Raw genomic sequence first — 24019 nt, forward strand, 5'->3', positions numbered from 1 at the left:
TGTGTAGAGAAATTAAAGGAAAAAACATAAAAAAAAACTTCTTTATTTGAAATCATTATGATCATGGCTATTTTAGTATTTTAATTGCTTTTTTGTGTTTAGATATTTAGTATTTAAGCATTTAGATATTTTAGTATCTCATTAAATTTTTGCGTTTTATGATAATACACTATTACTAATGATAGGAATTTTATAGTCATTTTTATATTAGGACTTTGAAATGGAACTAAGTAACTAAGAACTGTTATGCTTTAACCCAACATTGAGTTGGGTTAGAAACTATGTGTAAAGGTCAATGGACTAATCTTATGAGGGTAATAACTCTAGTAAAATTGCATTTTGTTTTTGTTATCTGTAAAAGTGACAATCTAGCATTTTTTCCAATGGGAAACCATCAGTCTGAATCTAATTATGGACAGAGAGGAAAAAAAAGTGGTCAGATATCTGGAAATACTGACAGAAAATAGCAATCAATCAGCAAGCATTTTTCAAGAGTCTACTATGTGCTAAGCATGGTGCTATGTACTTTGGATACAAATACAAAGAATTTGACAATCACTGTTCTCAAAGAACTTACTCTAATGGGGGGAGACATTTTAAAGTGTGAAGCTTAGAGCCAAAAAAGACATGAATTCAGATCTTGTCCCAAATACTAGCTCTCTGATCCCAGATAAGTCACTTATCTTTTCAGCCAGAGATTCCTCATTCTCCCAAGGTTTTTGTCCTGTGCTTTCTTCTGTTCTCCCTCTACACTATTTCTCTTGATAATATTACTCATTCCTATGAAACCATTTGTCATTTCTTTGCAGATAATTATAGACCATTTTTTCTAACCATTTCTCTGCAAATGATTCTTAAATCTATTTATATAGCTCTAATCTTTCTGCTAACTACCAAACTTATCTCCAGTGATCTGACAATGGCACATCTCAAACTGGATGTTCTGTAGACACCTCAAAATCAACATATCAAAATTGAACAGAGTACCTTTCTTCAAAAATCATCCAGTATTGAGAGGCAGAGCCAACAAGGTAGAGAACGGTATGGGACTCATCTTAGGTTTCCCAAATTCTCCTTCAAACAATTTCGAAATAATGCCTCAAAGCAAATTTTAGAACATCAGAATCCCTAAAAGGACAAGGTTAAACAGTTTCCCAGGCCAAGACAATTTAGAACATGAGCAGGAAAGATCATTTTCACTAGAGTAAGAGTGGAGAACATTTCAGATAAGCCTTGCCCTGAAAGCCAGCAGGTGGTTTTGAGATCATGTCCATTTTAGGTAATGGAGGCAATGGCTTGTAAAGATGTTAGCCCACAGATAGGAAGACAACTGACCAGAAGATTATAGGAAACCCTTTACTGGCACTGGGGGCAGAACTCTGTTGTATTGCCCAGGCAAAGAGGAGCACTAGGGTACTAGCACTTATGGGCCATGGTACCTGGGATCTAGGTCACAGTGCTAAGGTGAAAAGGAAGATTTATGACCACTCACTGACCAGAACATAGAGCAGAACAGGGACCACACCTTTCCTTAGATCATTTCCTTGAAAACTGCATCACAAGACCCCTGACACTTGGGATAGTACTTCCTCCACCTCAGAAACAGGAACCAACTTTAACATAAAGTTAGAAGTCAAAGAATAAACTGAGAAAATGAGAAATGTTTGTTTTCAACAACAAAAAAAAGTTATTATAGTGACAGGGAAGAACATCCCAAGCCTGGAGTAAAATAAAAAATCAAAGCAACTAAGGGCAGTGCCTGAAAGAAAACTGATTTGGTCGCAAGCTGGAAAATAATTCCTGGAAGAACTCAAAAATGATTTTAAAAATCAAATTAGATAGAGAAAAACATTGGAAAAAAAATGAAAGTAATGCAGATAAATCATGAAAAAATAGTCAACAGCTTGGTAAAAGAGGCACAAGAAATTCACTGGGAAAAGAATTGGCCAAATACAAAAGAAAATACAAAATTCCACTGAAGAAAATAATTTATTAAAATTTAGAATTGGGGAAGTAGAAGCTAGTGACTCCAGGAGATATCAAGAATCAAAGGAATGAAGAAAGTAGAAGAAAATGTGAAGTATTTCATTGGAAAAACAATGGAAAATAGATCTAGGAGAGAGAATCTAAGAATTGTTAGACTGTCTGAAAGTCATGATCCAAAAAAGGACCTAAAGATCATCTTACAAGAAATTATCAAAAAAAATTGTTGGAATAGCCTAAAAAATAGAAAAAATATAAATTGAAAGAACCCACTTCCTGAAAGAGATCCCCAAATGAAAACCCCCAGAAATATTATAACCAAATTTCAGAACTTTCATGGCAAAGAGAAAATAATTGCAAACATCCAAAAAGAAGGAATTCATGTATCAGTCAGAGAAACCCAAGATTTAGTAACTTTTACATTAAATAAAGGATCAGAGAACTTGAAATATTCTGGAGGGCAAAGAAGTTAAGATTACAACCAAGAATTACCTATCTGGTAAAACTGAATATAATCCTTCAAAGGGAAAAATGGATGTTTAATAAAATAGATTTTCAAGCATTCCTGTTGGAATGACCAGAACTGAAAAGAAAATTTGATTTCCAAATATAAGATTCAAGAGAAGTATTAAAAAGATAACAAGAAAACGAAATCATAAGGGATTCAGTAATATTAAACTGTTTACATTCCTACAAGGGAAAATACTTATAACTGTTAAAAATGTTATTGTGATTAGAGTAGTTAGAAAGGATATATATATATAAACAGAAGGCATGGGTGTGAATTGACAAGGATGCAGTGATTTAAAAAAAAATGCATTGGGAGAAGGGAAAAGAAAGAGTTAAAATTAAATAAATTAAGCATGAAAGGAAGTTTTACAATGGAGGAAAAGATGGGAAGAGGACATATTGAATAATACTTGAAGCTTACTCTCATTTGAATTGGCTCAAATAGGGAATTAAAGTTAAGTATAAAAATCTATCATGCCCAACAGGGAAGTAGGAGGGAAAGGGGATAACAGAAGTGATCATCTAACAGATAGAAGAGAGGTCAAGTTGGGGAAGGCAGTGGGCAGAAGACAAACACTTGAGGAAAGATAAAAATGAGGAAGAAAGGGAGAGAAGGATAATAATGATAGGGAAGAAATAGAATAGAGGGAAATAAACAGTAATTATAATTGTGAATATGAATGGAATGAACTCAACCATAAAACAAACAAATAGTGCAGTAGATTAAAAACCAGAATTTGGCATGTTGTTTACATGAAACACACTAGAAAAAAAAGAGACATATACAGAAGAGACTAAAGCAAAATCTATTATATCTGAGATGAAATTTTTTAAAAAAAGAATTGTGGAAATCATGACAAAAGCAAAAAATAAATCTTAATTAAAAGAGATGAGGAAGTACTATTTTCACCTTTTTTTGTTTGCTTTTTGCTTTCTCGTGATTTTTTTTTCCTTTTCTGATTTTTCTTTCATAATTTGACTAATATGGAAATATGTTTAAAATGATTGTACATATATTGTAATGTCCTGGTTTGCTTTCTGGAGGTGTTGGGACCAGTCTTGCTTTCAGCAGAATAATCACTACAAGAATAGTTAGGAATAAAGTCCAAAAGTCTTTATTGTTTCCTTCATAGTCTGTCTCCTTCACCTGGGACTCAGTTAACTTTCTGGAGGAGCTCTGGAATGAGTCTTGGTTTCAATGGAGAAAGTAGAGAACTACCATGTCGGGTCTCTGTCTTGAAGTCTCCCTCTGGCTGTTTGTCCCCAGTTTATATGCTCTATTACAATTACATCATTACAGTATACTGAGTATATAAACCAATCATTATATCACTAGGGAACCATTATTTGTTGTTAAGGTTAAATCAGTCATACTGAACTAGAGAACTCACATGCTAAGCTAGATAGCCATTGTCTTATAAGTTCTACTGAATTAACACCTTAAATCAATCATACTGAGCCTTAAGTATATTTCTCCAAAATTTCTGTCCTTTACAATATATAACCTATATCAAATTGTTTGCTGTCTTGGGAAGGGAAGAGATAAGGAAGAGTCAGAGAAAAAAGTTTGAAACTCAAAATCTTATAAAAAAAAATGAATGTTGAAAACTATCTTCATATGTAATTGGAAAAATAAAATACTATTGAGGAAGAAAACATCTTGCTAAAAGTTGCCATAGACAATGAAGTAATATCAATAGTGTACATATATGTATCAAATAATACAGGATCCACATTTTTAAAGGAAAAGTTAAATGAGCTACAGAAAGAAAATAGATAGTAGAACTATACTATTGGAAACCTCAACTTTCCCTTCTCAGAACTAGATAAAACTAACCACAAAATAAACAAGAAAGAAGTTAAGGAGATGAGTAGAATTTTAGAAAAATTAGATAAGATAGACATAAAGAAAATTAAATGGAGATAGAAAGGAATCTTAAGTTTTTCTCAGCAATACATGGCATCAGCACAAAAATTAGGTCATGAATTAGGTCATTAAAACCTCATAAATGCAAAAAAGGCAGAAATAAATACATTCTTCTCAGAGCATGATGCAGTAAAATATGAATATATTTATGCATGTATATATAATATTTAATAAAGGGCACCAAATTGGAAATCCTGAAAAATCAAAGAAATCAGATCACTGAATTTCACATATAATTTAAAAACTTTTAAAAGCAAAAATTAAAAACCCCAAATTGAGCACCATAATGGAAATCCTGAAAATCAAAGAATGATTAACAAAATTGAAAGTAAAATAACTACTTGAACTAACAAAACAAGCAACTGATTTTTATGAAAAATCCAATGAAATAGATAAGCCATTGGTTAATTTAATTTAAAAAAAGAAATGAAAACAAAATTACTAGTATCAAAATGAAAAGGATGAATTCCATACCAACTAAGATGAAATTAAAACACTTATTAGAGATATTTTGCCCAATAATATGCCATAAATTTGACAATCTCAGTTAAATGGATGGAATTGTTAGAAAAATATAAATTGTGATTAACAGAAGAGGAAATAGAATACATATATAATCTTACCTCCAAAAAAAAAAATTAACAAGCTATAAATGAGTTTCTTAAGAAAAATTCACCAGAACCAGATAGATTCATAAGTAAATTCTACCAAATTTTTAAATAATAATTAATTTCAATGCCATATAACTATTTAGAAAAATAAGCAAAAAAGGAATTTTATGAAAATTCTTTTAACACACAAATATGGTGCTATATTTAAACCAGGAAGAGCAAAAACATAGAAATAAAACTATAGACCAATTTCCCAAATGGATATTGATACAAAATTTTTAAATCAAAATCTAAGAAGGGGATTACAGCAATATATATTACAATGATTATGCATTATGACAAGGCGGGATTAATATCAGGAATATATTGCTAATTCAATATTAGGAAAACTTGCAGCATAATTGACCCTATCAACAATAAAACCAACAAAAATCATATAGATGCAGAAAAGCTTTTAACAAAATAGAGTATTCATTCCCATTAATAACACTAGAGGTCATAGGAATAAATGGAGCTTTCCTTAAAATGATAATCTATCTAAAACCATCAGCAAGCTTTATGTGTAATAGGAATAAGCTACAAGCCTTCTTATTAATAAAAGATCAGTGGTGAAGCAAGGATATCCATTCTCAACACTATTATTCAGGATTGTACTAAAGATGCTAGCTGTAATAAGAAAATAAAAAGAAATTGAATTAGAATAGATGAGAAGACAAAACTCTTTTTGTTTAATTTTTATTCTTCCACGTTACCTCCCTTAAACAGGTTAGTTAAAAGACAAGTATATTTATGTTTATATATGTGCACATACATATATATGCATACACATATACATATATCTACACACATGCATTATCTTCATTTTTCTGTCCCTTCTAACTCTTCTTTATTTCTATTTGCTGGCTTGCTTTTTCTATTAATTAGCTCTCTATCTCAAGGTTCCCTCCCAAATCCTCTTCAGCACTTTTCTTCTCTCTCTTTATCCCTTTTCCAATAATCTGTACATATCTTCTATACCCTATCTTGTCCTATTCTCTCCTCTTTTTTTTAATAAATTTTGGAGGCTATTATACCATTCTAGGTATATACATATATGCAGATGTTTATAAACACATATGTATTGTTCCCTCTTTAACCTATTTTTTATGTGAGTAATATTTCAAAACTATCAGCCCTCCTCCCCTATCTAATTCCTCTGTATTGGTTCTTGCTTTTATACCTTTTTCACTTAGCATAATTGCTGTTTTTACTTTTTCCATGTAGTTTTGCATTTTAGAATCTTATACTTAGCTCTACCTCAATTTTTCTTTTGAACGATCCAAATTATTAATAACAATCTTAGATATATGGTTTCATTTCCATGTATAATGCATAAACAATTCATCATTATTGAGTCCCTTGCAATTAGTCTTTGATGTTGGCTCTTATATGTCAAATTTCCTATTGAGTTCAGGTTTGTTTGCATCAAAATCCTGAAAACCTAACAGTTCATTGAATGTCTTTTGTTTTTTAATTCAGTATGTCCTTTTTTTTTTAAATTCCGTATTATACTTGTTTTGCTGAAAACAATATTTTCAGCTGCAACCCTACTTCTATTGATTGTTGATATATAGCACTGTAATATCTTCAGTCTTCTATTATAGCAGGCTAATAGATCTTACATGATTCTAAATGTAGCTCCAGAATATTTGAATTTGTTGTTGTTGTTGTTGTTGCTTGTAGAATTTTCTCTTTGATTTGGGGATTTCAAAATTTAGCAATGTTGTTCTTGAATGTTTTCCTTGGATCTCTTTCAGGTGGTGATGGATGGATTTTTTTTCCATTTCTACTTTCCCCTCTTGTTCTATGACTTCAGGACAATTTTCTTTATTTCTTTTATTTTTGTATCAAAGTTTTTCTTTGGGTCATAACTTTCAGTAGCCCAGTTTATTCTCATGTTTTTCTCTTCTTCATATGTTCTCCAAGTCTGTTGTTTTTCTTATGAAATGTCTCACATTCTCTTTTATTTTTTCATTCTTTATATTATGTTTTATTATTTCTTGGTCTCTTATAACTTCACTGACTTTCCCTTGCCCAAATCTATTTCAGAATAATTTTCTTCCTTAAGACTCTGGATCTTCTTTTCTAGTTAGTTGGCTTCTTTTCATAATTTTCTTTTTCTTGGATTGTTCTTATGATAATGTTTTTTGTTGTTGTTGTTGTTATTTTTTCCTCAGTCTTCATTTGATTTTTAAAGTCTTCTTTGAGTTCTTCTATGAATTCTTTTGGGGCAAGTAACTATTTAACAGCACTCTTTGGAGCAGGAGAGGTAAATTTTTTTTCTTCAGTATCCTCCTCCGAAGATGAACCCCTAAGTCTTCCCTATATGGTAACTTTCTATAGTTGGGTTTTTGTCCTTTGGTTGCTCATTTTTAAATTTTTTTTTTATTTACAAACTTGTCAGTGAAATTACTTTTAGTCTTGGTGGGGTGATGGTATCTCTAGCTTTAGGTCTTCCCTCAGTTCTCCCCTCTATCCTGGAACCAAAAGTCAAGAGTTCCCTGTTTCTGGGCAGCCAGCAGCATCCCTGGCCCCCTGCCTCTGCACTCACCGAGTGTGCTAGCTCCTTCTCATCAAACGCTGTGCCTCAGCAGTACTGCTGAGCCAGAGGTGTTCCTCTGAGCAGCTGAGATATACTCAGTATTCCCAGACTCAGACACATCCCTCCTTCCCCCATCCTAACCTTCCAACCCATGCCATCCTGGAGATGAAATTTCCTGTGCTTGGGCTGAGGCTACCTCAGAGCCTAGCTAGCTCCAGTGCTCTGCCTTGTGGTTTCCTCAGAGCTATCCTGGACATGTTTACGCTTCACACTGGCCAAACTCCTATCCTCAGATCTCTCTTTAGATCTTCTCGGGATGTTATAAAAAGGTCCAAGTTCTGTCCCAACTCTTATTTGTTTTTTTTATCAGGTTCAATTTTGTTTTGTCTGTCAAGGAAAGCTTGAAATTTTCTGGCAACAATCACTCTTTTCTGATGATATAATAGTATACTTTGAGAATCCAAAGGAATCTTTAAAAAGTAAAACCGAATTGTAATAATTAACTATATAATCAAGGCAAATATGGAGCAATAGTGTAAAGTAGATTAATCTTCATATTTCTTGTTTCCTCCTATTTTCAGAGCATTGTTCTAAGTTTTGAAGAAGATATAAAAATATACAAAGTACAATCCTCTACCTTTTTGAGAGGAATATAACATGTACACAAATAACCAATACAAAATACAAGATGACAAGTAACAAGAAGAATAAAGATAAAGTGTTATGTGAGTTGTTGGAATAAGAAGATCCTTTCTACTGGTAGGATTTTGAGAGATTTTTTTGAAGATTTTTATTTCAGTTTTGAAGGATGGGTTGTATTTTAGCAGATGAAGATATAGGGTTTAAAGAATGTTTAAGCAATGGTATGGAATGTATATAGAACTAGAAAATTATGAACAGTTTATTTAAAGGCAGCATCAGAGTACCTAGAAGGCAATAAATAATACATATGAGGTCATCATGGAAATGTTGACAGACATATTTCATTTAAGGCTTTAATTGCTAGGCTAAGAATTTTGAATGTTATTTTGTAGATAATTTGAGAGTCGTTGAAGAATTTTGAATGGAGGAGAGTACCATGACTAAATCACTCTAGTAGTAGTAATGGAAAAAAGAGACAAACAGAAAGAATGGTTAGGAAACTATTAGAAAATATGAGGCAAATAGCCTTGAGGGCCTATGTTAATGATTATTGGAAGCAATGGGGAAAAATGGAAAAGACAAGTAAAAGAGATATCAAGAATTAGATATCTAGAATTAGATAAGAGAGGCAAAAGTGAAAATAGAAAACCCTAAGATTTGAACAAAGATGTCTAGGTAAATAGTGATACCATTAACAGAAATATGGAAGTCAGAAAGAGGAAAATATTTGAGGCTAAGAGTGAGCTGAGGATTTTAATTAATACAAAGATTAACAGAAAATGTTGGGATATTTTTTCTTAGTGTTTGAAGTAAGAACAAAGAAACAATATAATGAAAAAATCTCCAGACTGGAGCCAGAACAGTTAGGGGTTTTATAGACTACAAGCTTAACATGAGTCAACAGTATGATGTGGCATTAAAAAAAATTAATATGATCTCAGGCTGTGTCAAAAGAACCATCTTGTACAGAACATTAGAGGTGAACATCCTGCTACACTCCAGCATATTCAGATGACATTGAAAGCAACATGTTCAATGTGGGTGCAACATCTTAAGAAGGACATTGTCCAGCTGAAACACATCCAGAGACAAGTAGTAGTGGGGCATCATTTCAGTCAGACTCCATGTAAGGGTTGATTGAAGAAATGGATGGTGTTTAGCTTAGAGAAGAAAAGACTTGGGGAGACATGATAATTGTTTTTTAATAGATGAAGAGATATCTTATAGAAGAGGGGTCAGATTTGTGCTTCTTAATTTGAGTGGACAGAATAAGGAATTATGGTAGAAGCTACAGAAAGGCAGATTTTGACTTTATATAAGGAGAAAATTGTTAATTATCCAAAAGTAAAATGTTCTGTCTCAGGAGACAATAAATTCTCCATTACTATAGGACTTCAAGGAAATGCTAGATGGCACTCTTTGACTTTTGTTAAGAAAAGATTTTTGTTCAGAAATGAATTAGACCAGATAAATAATTTCAGACTCCAAGATTCTGCACTTTCTAATCAAAACACAAAAAAGTACTGAGGTATGGGGTATAATTTAAACTTCCTGACTTTTATTTTGCTTATTTTTATAATGAGGAGATTGCTGCATTCTCAGTGATTATTAAGTTCCTTTCCAAATGTAACATTCCATAAAATATCTTTGTGAAATACATATTAGTATATCTATGAGGCATATAATATAATGGCAACTACTGAGAGAAGTAAGCCAGAGTCACTCAACTCCTATTTTTCATTCTTTTCTAAACGAGAAACAGTCTTCAGATTGAAAAAGATTTTAAACATGTATAAGAGGATTGGCGTCCACAATAGGTGGAGATATAAAAGAAGAGCAGCTAAATCAGTTCAAATGTCTAAGCCTAGTTGAATGATATCCTAGAATATTGAAAGAATTTGAAAAAATGATCACATAACCATTGTTAATAAGCTTTATTAAATTCTAGATAAAGAAAATGATATTAGAATTTTATAAATAGGTTGTCCCAGTTTCCAAAAAGGTAAACGCTGTAGGTCTTGGAAACTGCCAATTAAAAGCTTGACACAAATTCACAAATTATTAAACTGATACATATGTATGCTTTAAAAAAAAGAGAGAAAATATAAATATATGAGGGGTTTGTAACAATAAATCCCACAACATGGAATTTTTCTTTTGGACAGTATTATTTGAAGAATAGATTAGGGAAGAGGAGAGGAGGGGAGAGAGAGGGAGAAAAAGAGGGAAGAATGAAGGGAGAGGGAAAGGGGGCAGGGGAGAAAGGAAAACAGAGGAGAATGGAGAAAAGGGAAAGGAAGGAAAGGGGAAGGAAGAAAGGAAAAGTAGGGGGAAGCCACATTGACTATTGGTCAGAATTGGTGACTTGCAATCATTACAAGATTGGGATCCTGCCATAGCCACTTCTAGCTATGGGATTATGGACAAATCATTTACTCTCTCAGCACCTCAATTTCCCCATTTAAACTTTGGACAGTAATAAAATTTAGCATTCGTTCTAGCATCCTACAGGTCATAAAGCACTTTACACAATTTTTTTTTCATGTTGGCCTTTCAAAAAATCCTGTGAGGTAGATAATTTTCTGATATTTTGATGGACCAGGGATGTCACTATTTTGGATAATCCAGTTTTGATGCAAAATGGACAATAGTTTTATCAATTTAACCATCCATGGCTGTCCTCGTTGGGTTTATCCTGATAGTATGCCATGAGCAGTGCCTTGTGAACACAATGCATATTAGATAAATTTGGCAAGTAGTCAGTTTTTGTGCCAGAGACTGCCCAACCCTAGCTATTTTATTTCATTCTCTTTGTTTTACTGTTTGTAAGAGCTCTAGAAAAGAAAATGAGTAGTCTGGATTTCACTTTCTCTTTGCTCTCTACTATGTCTCATGTTTATCAGAGGTGTCAATTAACAGTGATTTGCTAGAATGTGGACTTCAAAAAAGAGATTGAAGAAGAAAGTGATGAAGTCAGGGAAAAAACTATTCACTGGATAAGAAGAAACTGTTTTCAACTACAAAATGTGCTGATCTAGAATAGATATATATTTATGGAGCTATCATCTATCTCTCTTAATTACATAAAATAAATGAGGCAACTCTTTATATCTGCTATTTAGTAATGAAATGGAAAAAAAAAAAAAAAAACGGAAGCCAAAGAAAGGGAAATGTAAAAAGAAATAAAGGTCTTTGCCTAATTCTTAGCCTACATATAATAAGATTAAGACACTCTTCCATTCAAATCCCTCATTTTACAAATGAGAGAAGTGAAACCAGCATAAATGAGTTACTTGGCCTAAGGTCACACCAGGCCCGGGGTTGAAACCTAAATTGGGTTGATCTCAAGTCCTGTGCCCTTCTAATACATAGCACTCTGCTGTTGTTTATCCTTCCTTTTCAAGGTGGATCAATAACATCCCAGGTGATGACTTGTCCATGAATTGGATTAAAGTGAAGCAGAGTTATACAATATCAGCAGCAGCACTCTTTTTCTATATCACTGAAGTCTGGTGGCAGGATAAAAGCCCAAGAGCCCATGATGGTCTAGGATGCAGTGCATGGCCTTGGGGTCTTCAGTGCTCAACAGCACCTGCTCTAGCCACTGAAAGAAATTGTTCTCATCTGCCACTGGGGTAAATCCTCATTCACATGTGTAGGGCAGACATCTTCTTAATTTACCAATATGGTTGAAATTGGTTCCTTTCAACCTGGTTTACCTTAGTTTAGTTTTACTGTTCAGCTTCTTGGAGCCCAGATGAGAAATAAGTTAATTGATCTGTTTTCATGCTTGTAATGTCTATGTATGGCAACATATTATGTCTTATGTCATAATTCACATACTATGTATTATATACTATATGAGTAATATTAGATTAAGATATGCACCTCTGACCTGGGTTGTTGGTTAAGTTAACTTGCTGATATGAATTAGAACTGATAGAACTTAGGTCTTTCCTGACTGTATCCACTGTACCACATATATTCATTGCATTTTAGTATAAAATAAAAATGACAAAATATTTTATTTGAATAACTTTATACTAGGATCTTCTGAAGCAACATTTTCAGGTTGTTGTTTTTCCAATGGAGTTGAGCAGTATTTTAAGGGGATATGTTTTCATAATTTGATTTAGTTGAGAATGACAAGATTTAAAAACATTTTGGATCTATACATTGCATAATCTTGGAAATTTTGTTCTGGAAAAAGACATGAAGGAGATTTTGTTTTTCTCTTTCATTCTTAAGAAGTAGCAAATGTTTTTAATGGGATAACTCCAGACCACATTTACTGATTTCCCAGGCTCTAATTTTCCTGATTTTCCAGACATTAACTATAAAGGTCAAATTGACATCTTAGAGCTTTAGTATTGAATCTCACTATATTAAGATTCATGTTGTTTTTGTTTATCAGAAAGAAATGTTGACTTGTATCTGCTTTCTCTAGTTTGGATAAAGAACGAAAATTATGCCATAACTTTTTTTTTTCTTTAAAGCATTCATTTGCTTTTAAAAGTATAGTTTCTATTGTTTAAGTTTCCTTGCTTTCCTTTGGTAGGCTTGGTGCCCAATGCACTATTACTGCCAAAAAGAAGGAACCACTTTAAAAAGGAACAGAGGAGATTTGGGGGAAAGGGAGATTGCTTGTTTTCACCAACCTTTTCTGCTTCTATTTTCCTAATGAAATTGAACCTGAAGTATCCCTCAAATAACAAAAGATTTGCTATAGAAAATCTTTTTTTGTTTAGTTCTTACCTATGAATTCAATTTATCTTTTTTTCTAAGCATAGCAAGGTATTTTTAATAAATATAATAGCATTAATCTCAAAGTCTTTTATCACTGATTGACAGTTTTCTTTGAGCAAGAAATATAATGTCTTTTCACAGTTCTCTGTCTAATATGGGAATGATTATTTCCAATAATATCTAATTCATAGAGATATTGTAAGGGTAAAACAAAGGACTTGAAAGAAAACTTTCAACAAAGTCTTTCATGATTTCCTTGTGAATTGGGGGGTAAACTGTGGACTGAATTATAGTGTGCTGTTATATGGATTTGTAGCTGGTTAAATAAGTGTATTCAAAAAGCATTTGTTGACAACTTTGACAATTTACAGAGCAATTATGTGGCAGAGTGGATAGAGTGCTGGACTCAGACACTCAGGCAAATTAGCTGGGCAAGTTTGCCCCAATTTCTTCATCTGTAAACCATGCTGGAGAAGAAAATGGCAAACTACTTTAGTATCTTTACCAAGAAAATCCCAAATGGGATCATAAAGAGTCAGATGCAACTGAATAAACAATGACAGTCTACTACAGAGCACCAATCACTTAGGAGGCTTCAATTAATGATTATTAAATTGAATCTGAAGAGATTTTTTAGAATCAGTATTTTAATATGTTTCAATTGTTTTAATAGCATTCAGTCCTTGTCTGGTTTAACAATTGCATTAAAGACTTAGATATGTTTACCAAAATTGTTGTAAAGACATATTTTAGTATTTTGTATTTAGTATTTGAAGATGACATAAAGCTAGAAGGGATAATTTATTGTGAAAATGGTAAAATACTTAAATGAACCTGTGATCTTATTGATGAATCTATTCCCTCTAAAGGTACAAATCAAAACCCATTTGTATCATACCATCCTATTCATCTCTTGTGATATACTTTCATAATTTTTCCATATGAAATTCATAGAACAAGATTAGAAAATGATTGAATAGGCTGAAAGCTGGAGCCAACCCAACAAGATGACTGTAATGCTTAATGGCTTATATTGATCTAGAATTCAACAGGTTTTTTTTAAGTACTTTATCATAGTATATTTTGATCAATTTTCACAAAATACCCAAAAGTTCAACTAGGCAGACAATGTTGTTCCCTTTTTATAGAGATGGAAATTGAGGATCAAAGAAATTAACAAACTTGATTCTTAATTTATTCAAATGACTATTTAATTAGTCATATGACTCTTAAGGAACTTAGCCTAATTATTAGAACTTAGAGCTTCTGATAATTAATTTCATGTGCTTTATATTTGTAGCATGCTATAAAGACCTGGATTTGAATTAAAGAAAATAAAACATACAAGTACAGTATGAGGATACACCTAACTTGACAGAATTTCATGGTAAAAAGATCTTAGGATTTTAGTTGACCACAGCACAAAATAAACAAAGAGGAAGATGTAGTTGTTAAAGGAACTAATGTAGTTTTAGGCTGCATTAAGACAAGCATAATAATGTCTAGATAATGGGAAGCAATAATGGTATTGGCTCAGCACACCCATTAGACCACATCTGAGGTATTGTATTCATTTCAGAGTGCCACATTTTAAGAGAAATATTAACAGACTAGAAGAAATTCTTAACAAGAATGATGAGAGGTTTAGAAACTATAGTATTAAGGGAAATGACTGAATAAAACCCAAATGTTTCTTTAAGCTAGAGAAAAGAAGAGTAAAGGAAAACATATCAGATGTCTTTCAATAATTAATGAATTGTCAGAGAAGTAGTCTTATTTTGTGTTGCTCTGAAGGATAGGCCAATGGTACAAGGAAGCAAGAAGAATCAGCTTCACCTGGTGGGTAGAAGATTGGCCAAAGAATTGTAAAATCCAGTCAGGAAGCATTTGTTAAGTAGTTAATATGTGACAGGTACCAAGTTCTAGGAATACCAATATTAAACAAAATCTAGGAGTTCCTAACTTTAAGGAACTTATATTTTGATTGGGGAAGACAATACTTAAAAGTAAGCTGAAAATTAGATAAGAAAGAGAAGGTAGTTAAGAAGATATGGGGAAAGAGACATAGTGGAGAATAACCACAGTCAGGAGTGGATCCTAGAGAGAAATGAAGACATGGCTACCCTGGGTGCATTTTCCTTGAAATGGAGATTCTGGGAGGAACTGATCAAGAAAAAGGGACTGCTGAGCTAGTCAACTTCCAAGAAGGTCTTGCTTCAAGACCTGCCTCTGACACATACTAGTTGTGTAATCTTAGACAAATCATTTAACTTCTGAGGCTCCAGAAAAGTTGCTAAGCTCCTCAATTTCTGATAAGTTGACAATCTACATTGTCAGAAGGAGTTTCAACAATTACAGTTCTCGTACGAATAAAAACCACAAGAGATAGAAAGAATACATGAACTTTAAAACAGCTAAAGGTATCCAAAAAAGCAGTAATCTGTTTTCCTTTCAGTGGAGCTATTCAGGATGATTCTGGATGACTAGTCTTTTAGGGATGTTATAGAAAGGGTTTTTATAGTAGATATTTTTGAATTTTGAATATTATCTGGCACTACCACTTTCCAATTCTGTAGAGATGCTAGAATTTCAAGTACTTCCCTTGATATGGGTGTTCTTTTCCTCTTTATATTCATAGTAATTCAACTTTTTGTTGCATATTGATCTAGTTTCCTTTTTTTGTGGGCTTCTTTTGACTTGTAGATAAGGAAAAATAGGGATTCTTTCTATCAAATCTGAATTCTAACTCCTTTGTCTCACAAGTCTTTGTAGTATCAGTTTTGATTGATGCTGAAATTTTTGTTGTTGAAGTTAAATTAAACTTTAACAACTCCCAGTTTTAAAATTTTATAATTCAACTGTGAGTTCAGTGAGAATAAAGACAGTATGGCACTGTTATCCCTAATTTTATAATTGTACCTTAAATATGTTTGAAAATGGGAATAATTTTGCTAAACTACCTTTTTTTTTTTTTTTTTTTTTTTTTTTTTTGGCTAGGCAATTGGGATTAAGTGACTTACCCAGAGTCACACAGCTAGGAAGTGTTAAGTGTCTAAGGCCAAATTTGAAGTCAGGTCCTCCTAACTTCAGGGCTGGTATTCTATCTATTGTTCCACCTAGTTGTCCCCCTTTTTTCTTGTTTTTCACTCTTTTTCAGAGGAATAGTTCTCTGTGGAGAGGAGGAAGGTAGAAGGATATTTTTTTAAATGAAGATAATAAAAGATAAAAAAAACCTTCTAAAACAAAATATTGTATTGATTTCATTAATTAAAAATTAAAAATTCTTAATTAAAACTTTGCTAAAAACATGTATTAACTGAGAATGTTCTGTAAACCTAGTAGAGTTTTTACATATCATTTGTTAATGAAAATATTGTATTAAAAGCTAATTTTGAAAACCAAGGACCATTAAGGAATTCCAACTGATTACGAGATGAATACAGAATGGCAATTTCAGTTTCCATATTTGCCTAAATTAGTGATTGAACCAACTCCACCAGTGTTGCAAGGATATGTAAATATCAAAAGAAACATTCATAGTGAATTATATATCATTTTCATCAACAGTATTCATTCCATAGTGTTGGAATCTTTACAAAGTGTTAAGCCATTGGAGTTGATTTGATCTTAGCAAGAGATATTTTGGGCCAGAACTTGAAACAAAGTACTAAGTGGAACTGATAGAACAATGCTTGTGTTCACACCTTTAGAGAGCTCATAAGTATCTAAATACTCAATGTAGTTCACACAAGAATTCAGGGCTGGCTTAGTCTGAATTCACACCTCCCTTGAAGTTCTTAGGACCAGAGAGCACTCTGGGAGATAACCCAGAATTCCTCTCCCTCCAGAAGGTGGAGTTAACCTTTGGGAGATCACATAAATAGAGGGAGCTCTTGGAGCTTGGGAACGGACTGTTTCAAGTTCTGGCCCAAAATATCTCTTGCCAAGATCAAATCAACTCCAGTGGCTTAACACTTTGTAAAGATTCCAACACCATAATATCATAAAAACATAGATTTGGAGCTGAAAGGAACTTCAGAGGTCATCTTGTTCAATATTTTCATTTCTTGAAATAATAAAAAAATGTAATTAATATTAAATTAAAATGAATTACCCTTTAAACATATTGATTTACATTTTTCTAAGAAAAACACTTGAGAATGTTTGGAAATTGAAAAATATTTATTCAAATAAAGTCAAAATACACCAGATTATATCTTAAATATTTTTATTTCAGAAATAATATCTACTGATGGGTATAATGTCTACTAGTGGGCATAGTGCACAGAATGCCAGGCCTGGAGTCAGGAAGATCTGAGTTCAGATGTGGCCTCAGACACTTCATAGATATGTGACCATGGGCAACTCACTTCACTCTGTCTGTCTTAGTTTTCTCATCTGTAAAATGAGCTGGAGAAGGGAATGACAAACCATTTCTGTATCTCTGGTAAGAAAACCCCAAATGGGGTCATGGTGAATCAAACATGGTGGAAATAACTGAACAACAGCAACCAGTTGTTCCAGAGGTGAAAAAAAGTAATGTACCAAGATTTCAGGGCAGTTTTTTCTCCTATGTGAGGAAGTAGATATTGTAGTAGAAAGGACACTGGGTTTGGGATCAGATGACCTGGGTTCAAAACTTGGGACTGCCATTTCCTTTGGTAACTTTTGTGTAGGCAAGTCACTTTATCTCTGAGCCTCAGTTTCCTCTTCTGCAAGATGGAGTCCAATAAGGTTTGACATATGATGCTGTTTTTATGGTGTGCAGAAGTATAGAATGCTTTTCCTAATGTAAATTTCTTTTTGCCATATTTGAAAATAGAAAACATGACACATTTTCTCAAGATATCTCTCATTCTGATGATTGTTTTTCATAGTTATTATTTTCATAATGGGAGAGTATAGTGTAAGTACAGTAAGGATTAAAAGTATCCTAGAAAGAAAGATTCTTTAGAGAAATCCCATGTTTCATATGATTTTCATGTGATTAAAAAGCTCATGAAGCAGAATTGTAGATACATTTCAAATAAAATTGCTGTTCAATATTTTATTAGAGATTAATATGTTATTTCAGTAGAGAGATTTGTTAAAGTTTGTTTCTAATACCAGAACTGTACAGGATTAAACAGAGAAATATGTACAAGTAATTATATGAGATTGAAAAGTAGTTATAAAAAAGTTATAATATTCCTTCAAGTTTTATAATGCAACTTGGAACCAAACTGATTTTTAATGAAGCAGAAGAAGCCATTCTGTCTCTCTTCTGCCTGTTAACTGCCTGGACCATTTGGATTCTTAATCCCCAGTCCCAAGGAACAATGCAGGAAGTACTTTATTTACGTAGCCCTGAGATTATTAAGCCAGGAAGGAGGCAAGACCAAAGAGTTGAACTGCAACTCAATGTTAAAGAGGTAATAAATGCTGCCTAATTTCATCTTGTTTTAAAAGATTTTTAATTGAACAGTCAGCATTAAAAAATCTTTTTATATAGTGTTTCCCCTTTATACTTGTTTAAATGATTGATATGATCAAATTAATTTAAATACATAAATATTGGCCATATATGGGAATTTGCCTATTTGTAGATTTCAGAACTCTTTGGACTATTATCTCTTTTGAGATAAGCAGATTTTAAAAATTATGCCCATGTTGAAATGAGTTCTACTGCCTTTCATAATTATCAAAGAAGGTTCTCAAAGATTGAATGTCTCAAGAGGACCATCTAATATGTTCATTGTTTATTTATTCTGCCTGCCAGTCAGACAGCACATTCACATTGCTAACATGGACCTATTTCAAAATGCAGTTGCTTTTGAATATCCTGCAATGGTTCTTGCACTAGGAGTTGATCTGAATAAAATAATATTTCTAATATAATTTCTCCTGTGTATTTCTGTATTATGTGTGTGCAGAGAGAGAAAAAGAGAGACAGACTTTTCTAAGAACTTTCACAAACATTTCTTTTGATCCTTACAATAACCTCATGTAGCAGTCTAAGTGATGTAGTATAATCCTCATTTTATAAATTAAGAAACTGAGACTGAAAGTAGTTAATTAAGTACCCTGCTTCCAGAGCCTTGAATCAGAGACCAACTTTTTAGATTGTTTTCATCCAGTGTTCTTTCCTATCTCAATGGATCAGTTTGCCTATGTGGAAAACTTATTTTCAGAATACCAGAGAGAGATAGTAGCTTCAACAATTTTACCTAGAGGCTTATGTGTTTAGTAGTAGCATCAATTTATCTATTTTTCCCTGCCATTTTAACTTTATCTTTCTTTTTAAAACCACTTACTTGCTTTCTTTAGCATCATCCACTGATGGCACAAAACTTTCTAGATATAAAACATTAATTTCTGAAAGGAAAAATCCTCTCTTTCTTTTTTTCTCCCTTCACCTTTGTCTTTCAGTTATACCTGCCGCCACTTGCGGAGATATGTCTCTGTCCTGGACAAACTGTATTTCCCCCACTCTCACTGCTCTACGCTGCAGCATTGCTTCTCGACCCTCAGTGACAATGGAGAGGAACTCCTGTCTTTAACTTGCTCTCACATTCTCAGATCCTATGCTTCCAGGTTATTAACCTCTGCTGTCCATTGACTGCATGCTGCATGCTCTGTGGGACAAATCTTTGCATGCTTTTTAAGGGAACAGATAATAACTAAATGTTTAAAAGGGGAGATTTGTAAATTAATTCTAGCTGATATGTTATAAATAATTATTGGATTTTGCTTCCTTAGAAATGTAGTACTGAATACTTCATACCATGCTTCACAGTAGAGAGAAAAACATTTAGTATCAGCATATTATACATATAGAAAGAGGCATATATACATATATGTACGTGTGTGTGTGTGTGTGTGCGCACGCATGCACACAGATAGTATTTCCCAGAATTTTCATGCAGTGATGCCATTTGGAAGCCCTTTGATTATGCTTATAGTAATAGAAATTCCTCTACCTTTCTGCATTTTAAATGAACTCTACAACTAATAGCAATTATAGTCTAATTTTGAACCATACACCTGTCCCAGAGAGCATGCCTTTTAGCTAGAGCAAGGCTCTATTCTCTGATGGAAACTAATAAGATTGAGCAGATTTGATTTAATCAAGAATGAAGAAATGGTCGCTTTGGTTTCTTGTATTTCATATTCATATAGATCACTTAAAAGAGTGATGGCTTGGCTAGATCATGGAAGAATTTAGATTAGGAGTACTGATTGTGGGAAACATGAACAAGTATGAGACAAGCCATCAAACTCAAATATCAGAGTCAATACCTGCATAGTGTTGCATGTGCTAGAAGAAAGCAGCACCATAGCATTTTTTTTTATTATAATAAACTTTTTATTGACAGGACCCATGCCAGGGTAATTTTTTACAACATTATCCCTTGCACTCACTTCTGTTATGATTTTTCCCCTCTCCCCCTCCACCCCCACCCCTAGATGGCAAGCAGTCCTATATATGTTAAATATGTCACAGTATATCCTAGATACAATATATGTGTGCAGAACCGAACAGTTCTCTTGTTGCACAGGAAGAATTGGATTCAGAAGGTAGAAATAACCCAGGAAGAAAAACAAAAATGCAAACCGTTTACATTCATTTCCCAGTGTTCTTTCTTTAGGCGTAGCTGCTTCTGTCCATCCTTGATCAGTTGAAACTGAGTTAGATCTTCTCTTTGTCAAAGAAATCCACTTCCATCAGTATACATCCTCATACAGTATTGTTGTTGAGGTATATAATGATCTCCTGGTTCTGCTCATTTCACTTAGCATCAGTTCATGTCAGTCTCTCCAAGCCTCTCTGTATTCATCCTCCTGGTTGTTTCTTACAGAACAATAATATTCCATAATATTCGTATACCACAATTTACCAACCATTCTCCAGTTGATGGGCATCCATTCATTTTCCAGTTTCTAGCCACTACAAACAGGGCTGCCGCAAACATTTTGGCACATACAGGTCCCTTTCCCTTCTTTAGTATCTCTTTGGGGTATAAGCCCAAGTAGTAGCACTGCTGGATCAAAGAGTATGCACAGTTTGATAACTTTTTGGGCATAATTCCAGATTGCTCTCCAGAATGGTTGGATTCATTCACAAATCCACCAACAATGTATCAGTGTCCCAGTTTTCCCGCGTGCCCTCCAACATTCATCATTATTTTTTCCTGTCATCTTAGCCAATCTGACAGGCAGCACCATAGCATTAATGAATTATCCTTTGCAGATAACATTTTAATAAGCATTTGTTATAAGTCAAGAGAAATTTACCCACCTTATACTGTTAGCAAGATAGATGATTTAATATATATTCACCTTGCCAAATATTTAGAGACTAGAGAGAAAAAAATCACATGATATACTTAACCAGAACATGGAAATCCTCCAAAATAAAAGTACGGCTTTCCAGGATTAAAAAAAAAAAAAAAAAAAAAAGGCATACAGTATTAATAGACCATAGAATAAAACAGCTTATTTGTCAGGAAAAGACAACCAAGTGTCATACAGATGGACAGAACTTTCAGTTTATAAGAAAGAAGATTTATAGTACTCAACAGTACTGATTTGTTTTCTGAGGAGATTAATGATTATAAGCCATTGAAAAACTAATTAGAAAGAGAAAACTGACTAATAAATTTAGAAATATACTACTCTGAAATATGGATTTGAAAAAAAAAAGCACAGCACATTGACTTAAGCAAATACATCTTCTTTGAGTGAACCTTTTATGGCCTGATTAACTTTTCAGAGAAGCCAGGAAAGAACTGGGAAATTGAAACACTCCTGGTGAATGTTATACAGGTTGAAGGATGCAGAGAAAAACCTGCCCTAAAGGTACTGCAGTAGGTACAAAACTGACCTGAGCACTGACACTTTCTGATTTCTTTGTCGGCCAAGCAGGTCAATGTGGTAGAAGAGGGAGCAGAGGTGCATGAAGTTTGAGAATCCGAGAGACAAGTGTAGAGGAGAGAAGGGAAGAGCAGCAGTCTGGGTGGCAGCAGAGCTGACCTCTGTTTCTGGCCTGGGCTGCTGGGTGCTGCTGGCTTGGTTCTGCCTCAGCCTTGACTGTTTGCCTTCTCTGAACCCTCTTCACTAAGTCCTGGCAGTTAGGGCTAACTCTGTGGGGGAAAATAAGTAGCACTTATATATAACTCTGTAAGGTTGGCAAAGCACTTAGTATATATTATTTCATTTGGTTCTCAGGTGTAAGGTGAATGGAGTTTGTTTCCCACCCTATTACTTCCCCTTTTAGCATCGCTTTCCCTTCTCATGGCATCCCTTCATTCTCCTGTGTCTCTTTCCCAAATATAGACCTATTTTACCCTTAACTATCAAACAATTCTTAAGTAATTCTCCAAAAATGCTTTTAAGAACTACTTTCCTCAGTATTTATGATCTAGTAGGGAACTCTGTAAGAAGTAAAAAAAAATAGAGTATGATAAATATGTGGGGGACCTTCCTAGTGAATCAGTCCCTAGAGACAATCCTGACTGTCAGCTTCCCGTTCCTCTCTCTCTTCTTCCTAACAATTCCACATCAGTTCTTATGGTTCTTAGCCTCTTCCTGCAACCCTGCTAAACTTTTCTCACAATTGCTTTGTCTTTTGATAATGCTGAGCCACATAATGCTGAAGCCCATCCCTTGTCATTTGTGTCCCAATCCCCATTTTCTTCTCTGTGCCTCTACTACTTCTCCCTCATCATTTGTCTTCTCGACTATAGCTGCTCTAGAACTTGGCATTGAGGGAGATGTGACACTTCATTCTTTGAGATTCCTTCTCTTCTGCATGTAGACTATTTTAATTTTCTTTCTTTGGTCTACTTAGTCTCTTGCTAGTCTTTATGCCCCCTTGCATATGGAGGAGGTTTGGGAATGAGGCTGTAATGAGAAAAGGGGATAATATAGTAAAACTGGACCACAAATCATGAGATCTGTATTTTCATCTGAGTCCTGCCAACTAAATTGTGAGTTTAAGCAAACCATTTAATCTCTTTCTAAGTCTTCAGTTTCCTTATCTATAAAATGAAGGGGTAAACTGAATTTTCTCACTTTCTATCTAAGAAATTATAATTCTATAAGAAATAAATACTCTATCCCATGCTTGCATTAAAGACAACTTATTGGCCACCCAGCTGGAATGTGGGTGTGCTCTGACTAAAACAAGACATAAGTATTCATTTGCAAATGACTAATATCCTGTATGCACAGTGATACATAGATGTAATATGGTCTCTGAAATTGAAAAATTGTCTAATAATACTTACAAAAAAGAACAAACTCAGTCAAATATCTAAATGGAGCAATCACATGCTCACTTTATTGACTCTAAAAAGCAAAGTGTACAAGCCTTATGGTTATTATCAAGAGTGTTCTGAAAGAAAAAACTAAAAGATATCAATATCATTTATTTTTAAATAATATAATGAAGTAGAATTAGTTATTGAAGGAAAATGCACATTTGTTCTTCACAATACTATGTCTACACCAATTGTCTCTATTCCTAAAAGTAGGACTCATAGATTCTTAAATTCAAAAGGATTAGAACTTAGAACCATCATTTCATTCTGTCTTCCAACCAATTCTGTCATTTCTACAGCATCCTTGAAAGATGTTCATCCATCAACTCCTTAAACATCTCCAGTGACAAAATCACTCTTCCAGCCTAAACCATTACACAATAGCTCTCCTTGAGTGATATTTTTAAATGCAGTTTACCCATTGGTCATAATTTTATTCCCTAGAGTATTATTAAATTAATTTATTCCTTATATGTGACAACTTTAAGATACTTGAGGATAGCTATAATATTTCCCCTTAATTTTTTTTCTAGGCTAAATGTTTCCAGCTTTCCAATGAGACAGCTTTTATATCCCCCACCATGTGGGCAACCATTCCATGGACGATGTTTAGTTTGTTAATAGTGCTTTTTAAAATGTAGTATCTAGAACTAAACATTATTTCCCAGCTGTGTTCTGGAGACCTGAGAAAAATAGAATTATTGTTTGTAATGAGGTT

At 33.5% G+C, this 24019-nt stretch overlaps 1 protein-coding gene across 5 annotated transcripts in view; it reads left to right on the plus strand.

Moving 5' to 3' along the window:
* The window catches only part of DYM (dymeclin), a 525071-nt gene that overhangs the window by 286182 nt on the left and 214870 nt on the right, over positions 1-24019 (plus strand). For 3 of the 5 annotated variants that reach the window (XM_031945966.1, XM_031945964.1, XM_031945965.1), the window contains one exon: positions 19409-19573. The exons of the other annotated variants lie outside the window; for them this stretch is intronic. In XM_031945966.1, the coding sequence (XP_031801826.1) occupies positions 19409-19573 (165 nt within the window). The remainder of the gene's footprint in view (positions 1-19408; positions 19574-24019) is intronic. 5 annotated transcript variants of the gene reach the window in all.

Source organism: Sarcophilus harrisii, chromosome 1 (assembly GCF_902635505.1).
Source record: "Sarcophilus harrisii chromosome 1, mSarHar1.11, whole genome shotgun sequence".
Lineage (NCBI taxonomy): Eukaryota > Metazoa > Chordata > Mammalia > Dasyuromorphia > Dasyuridae > Sarcophilus > Sarcophilus harrisii.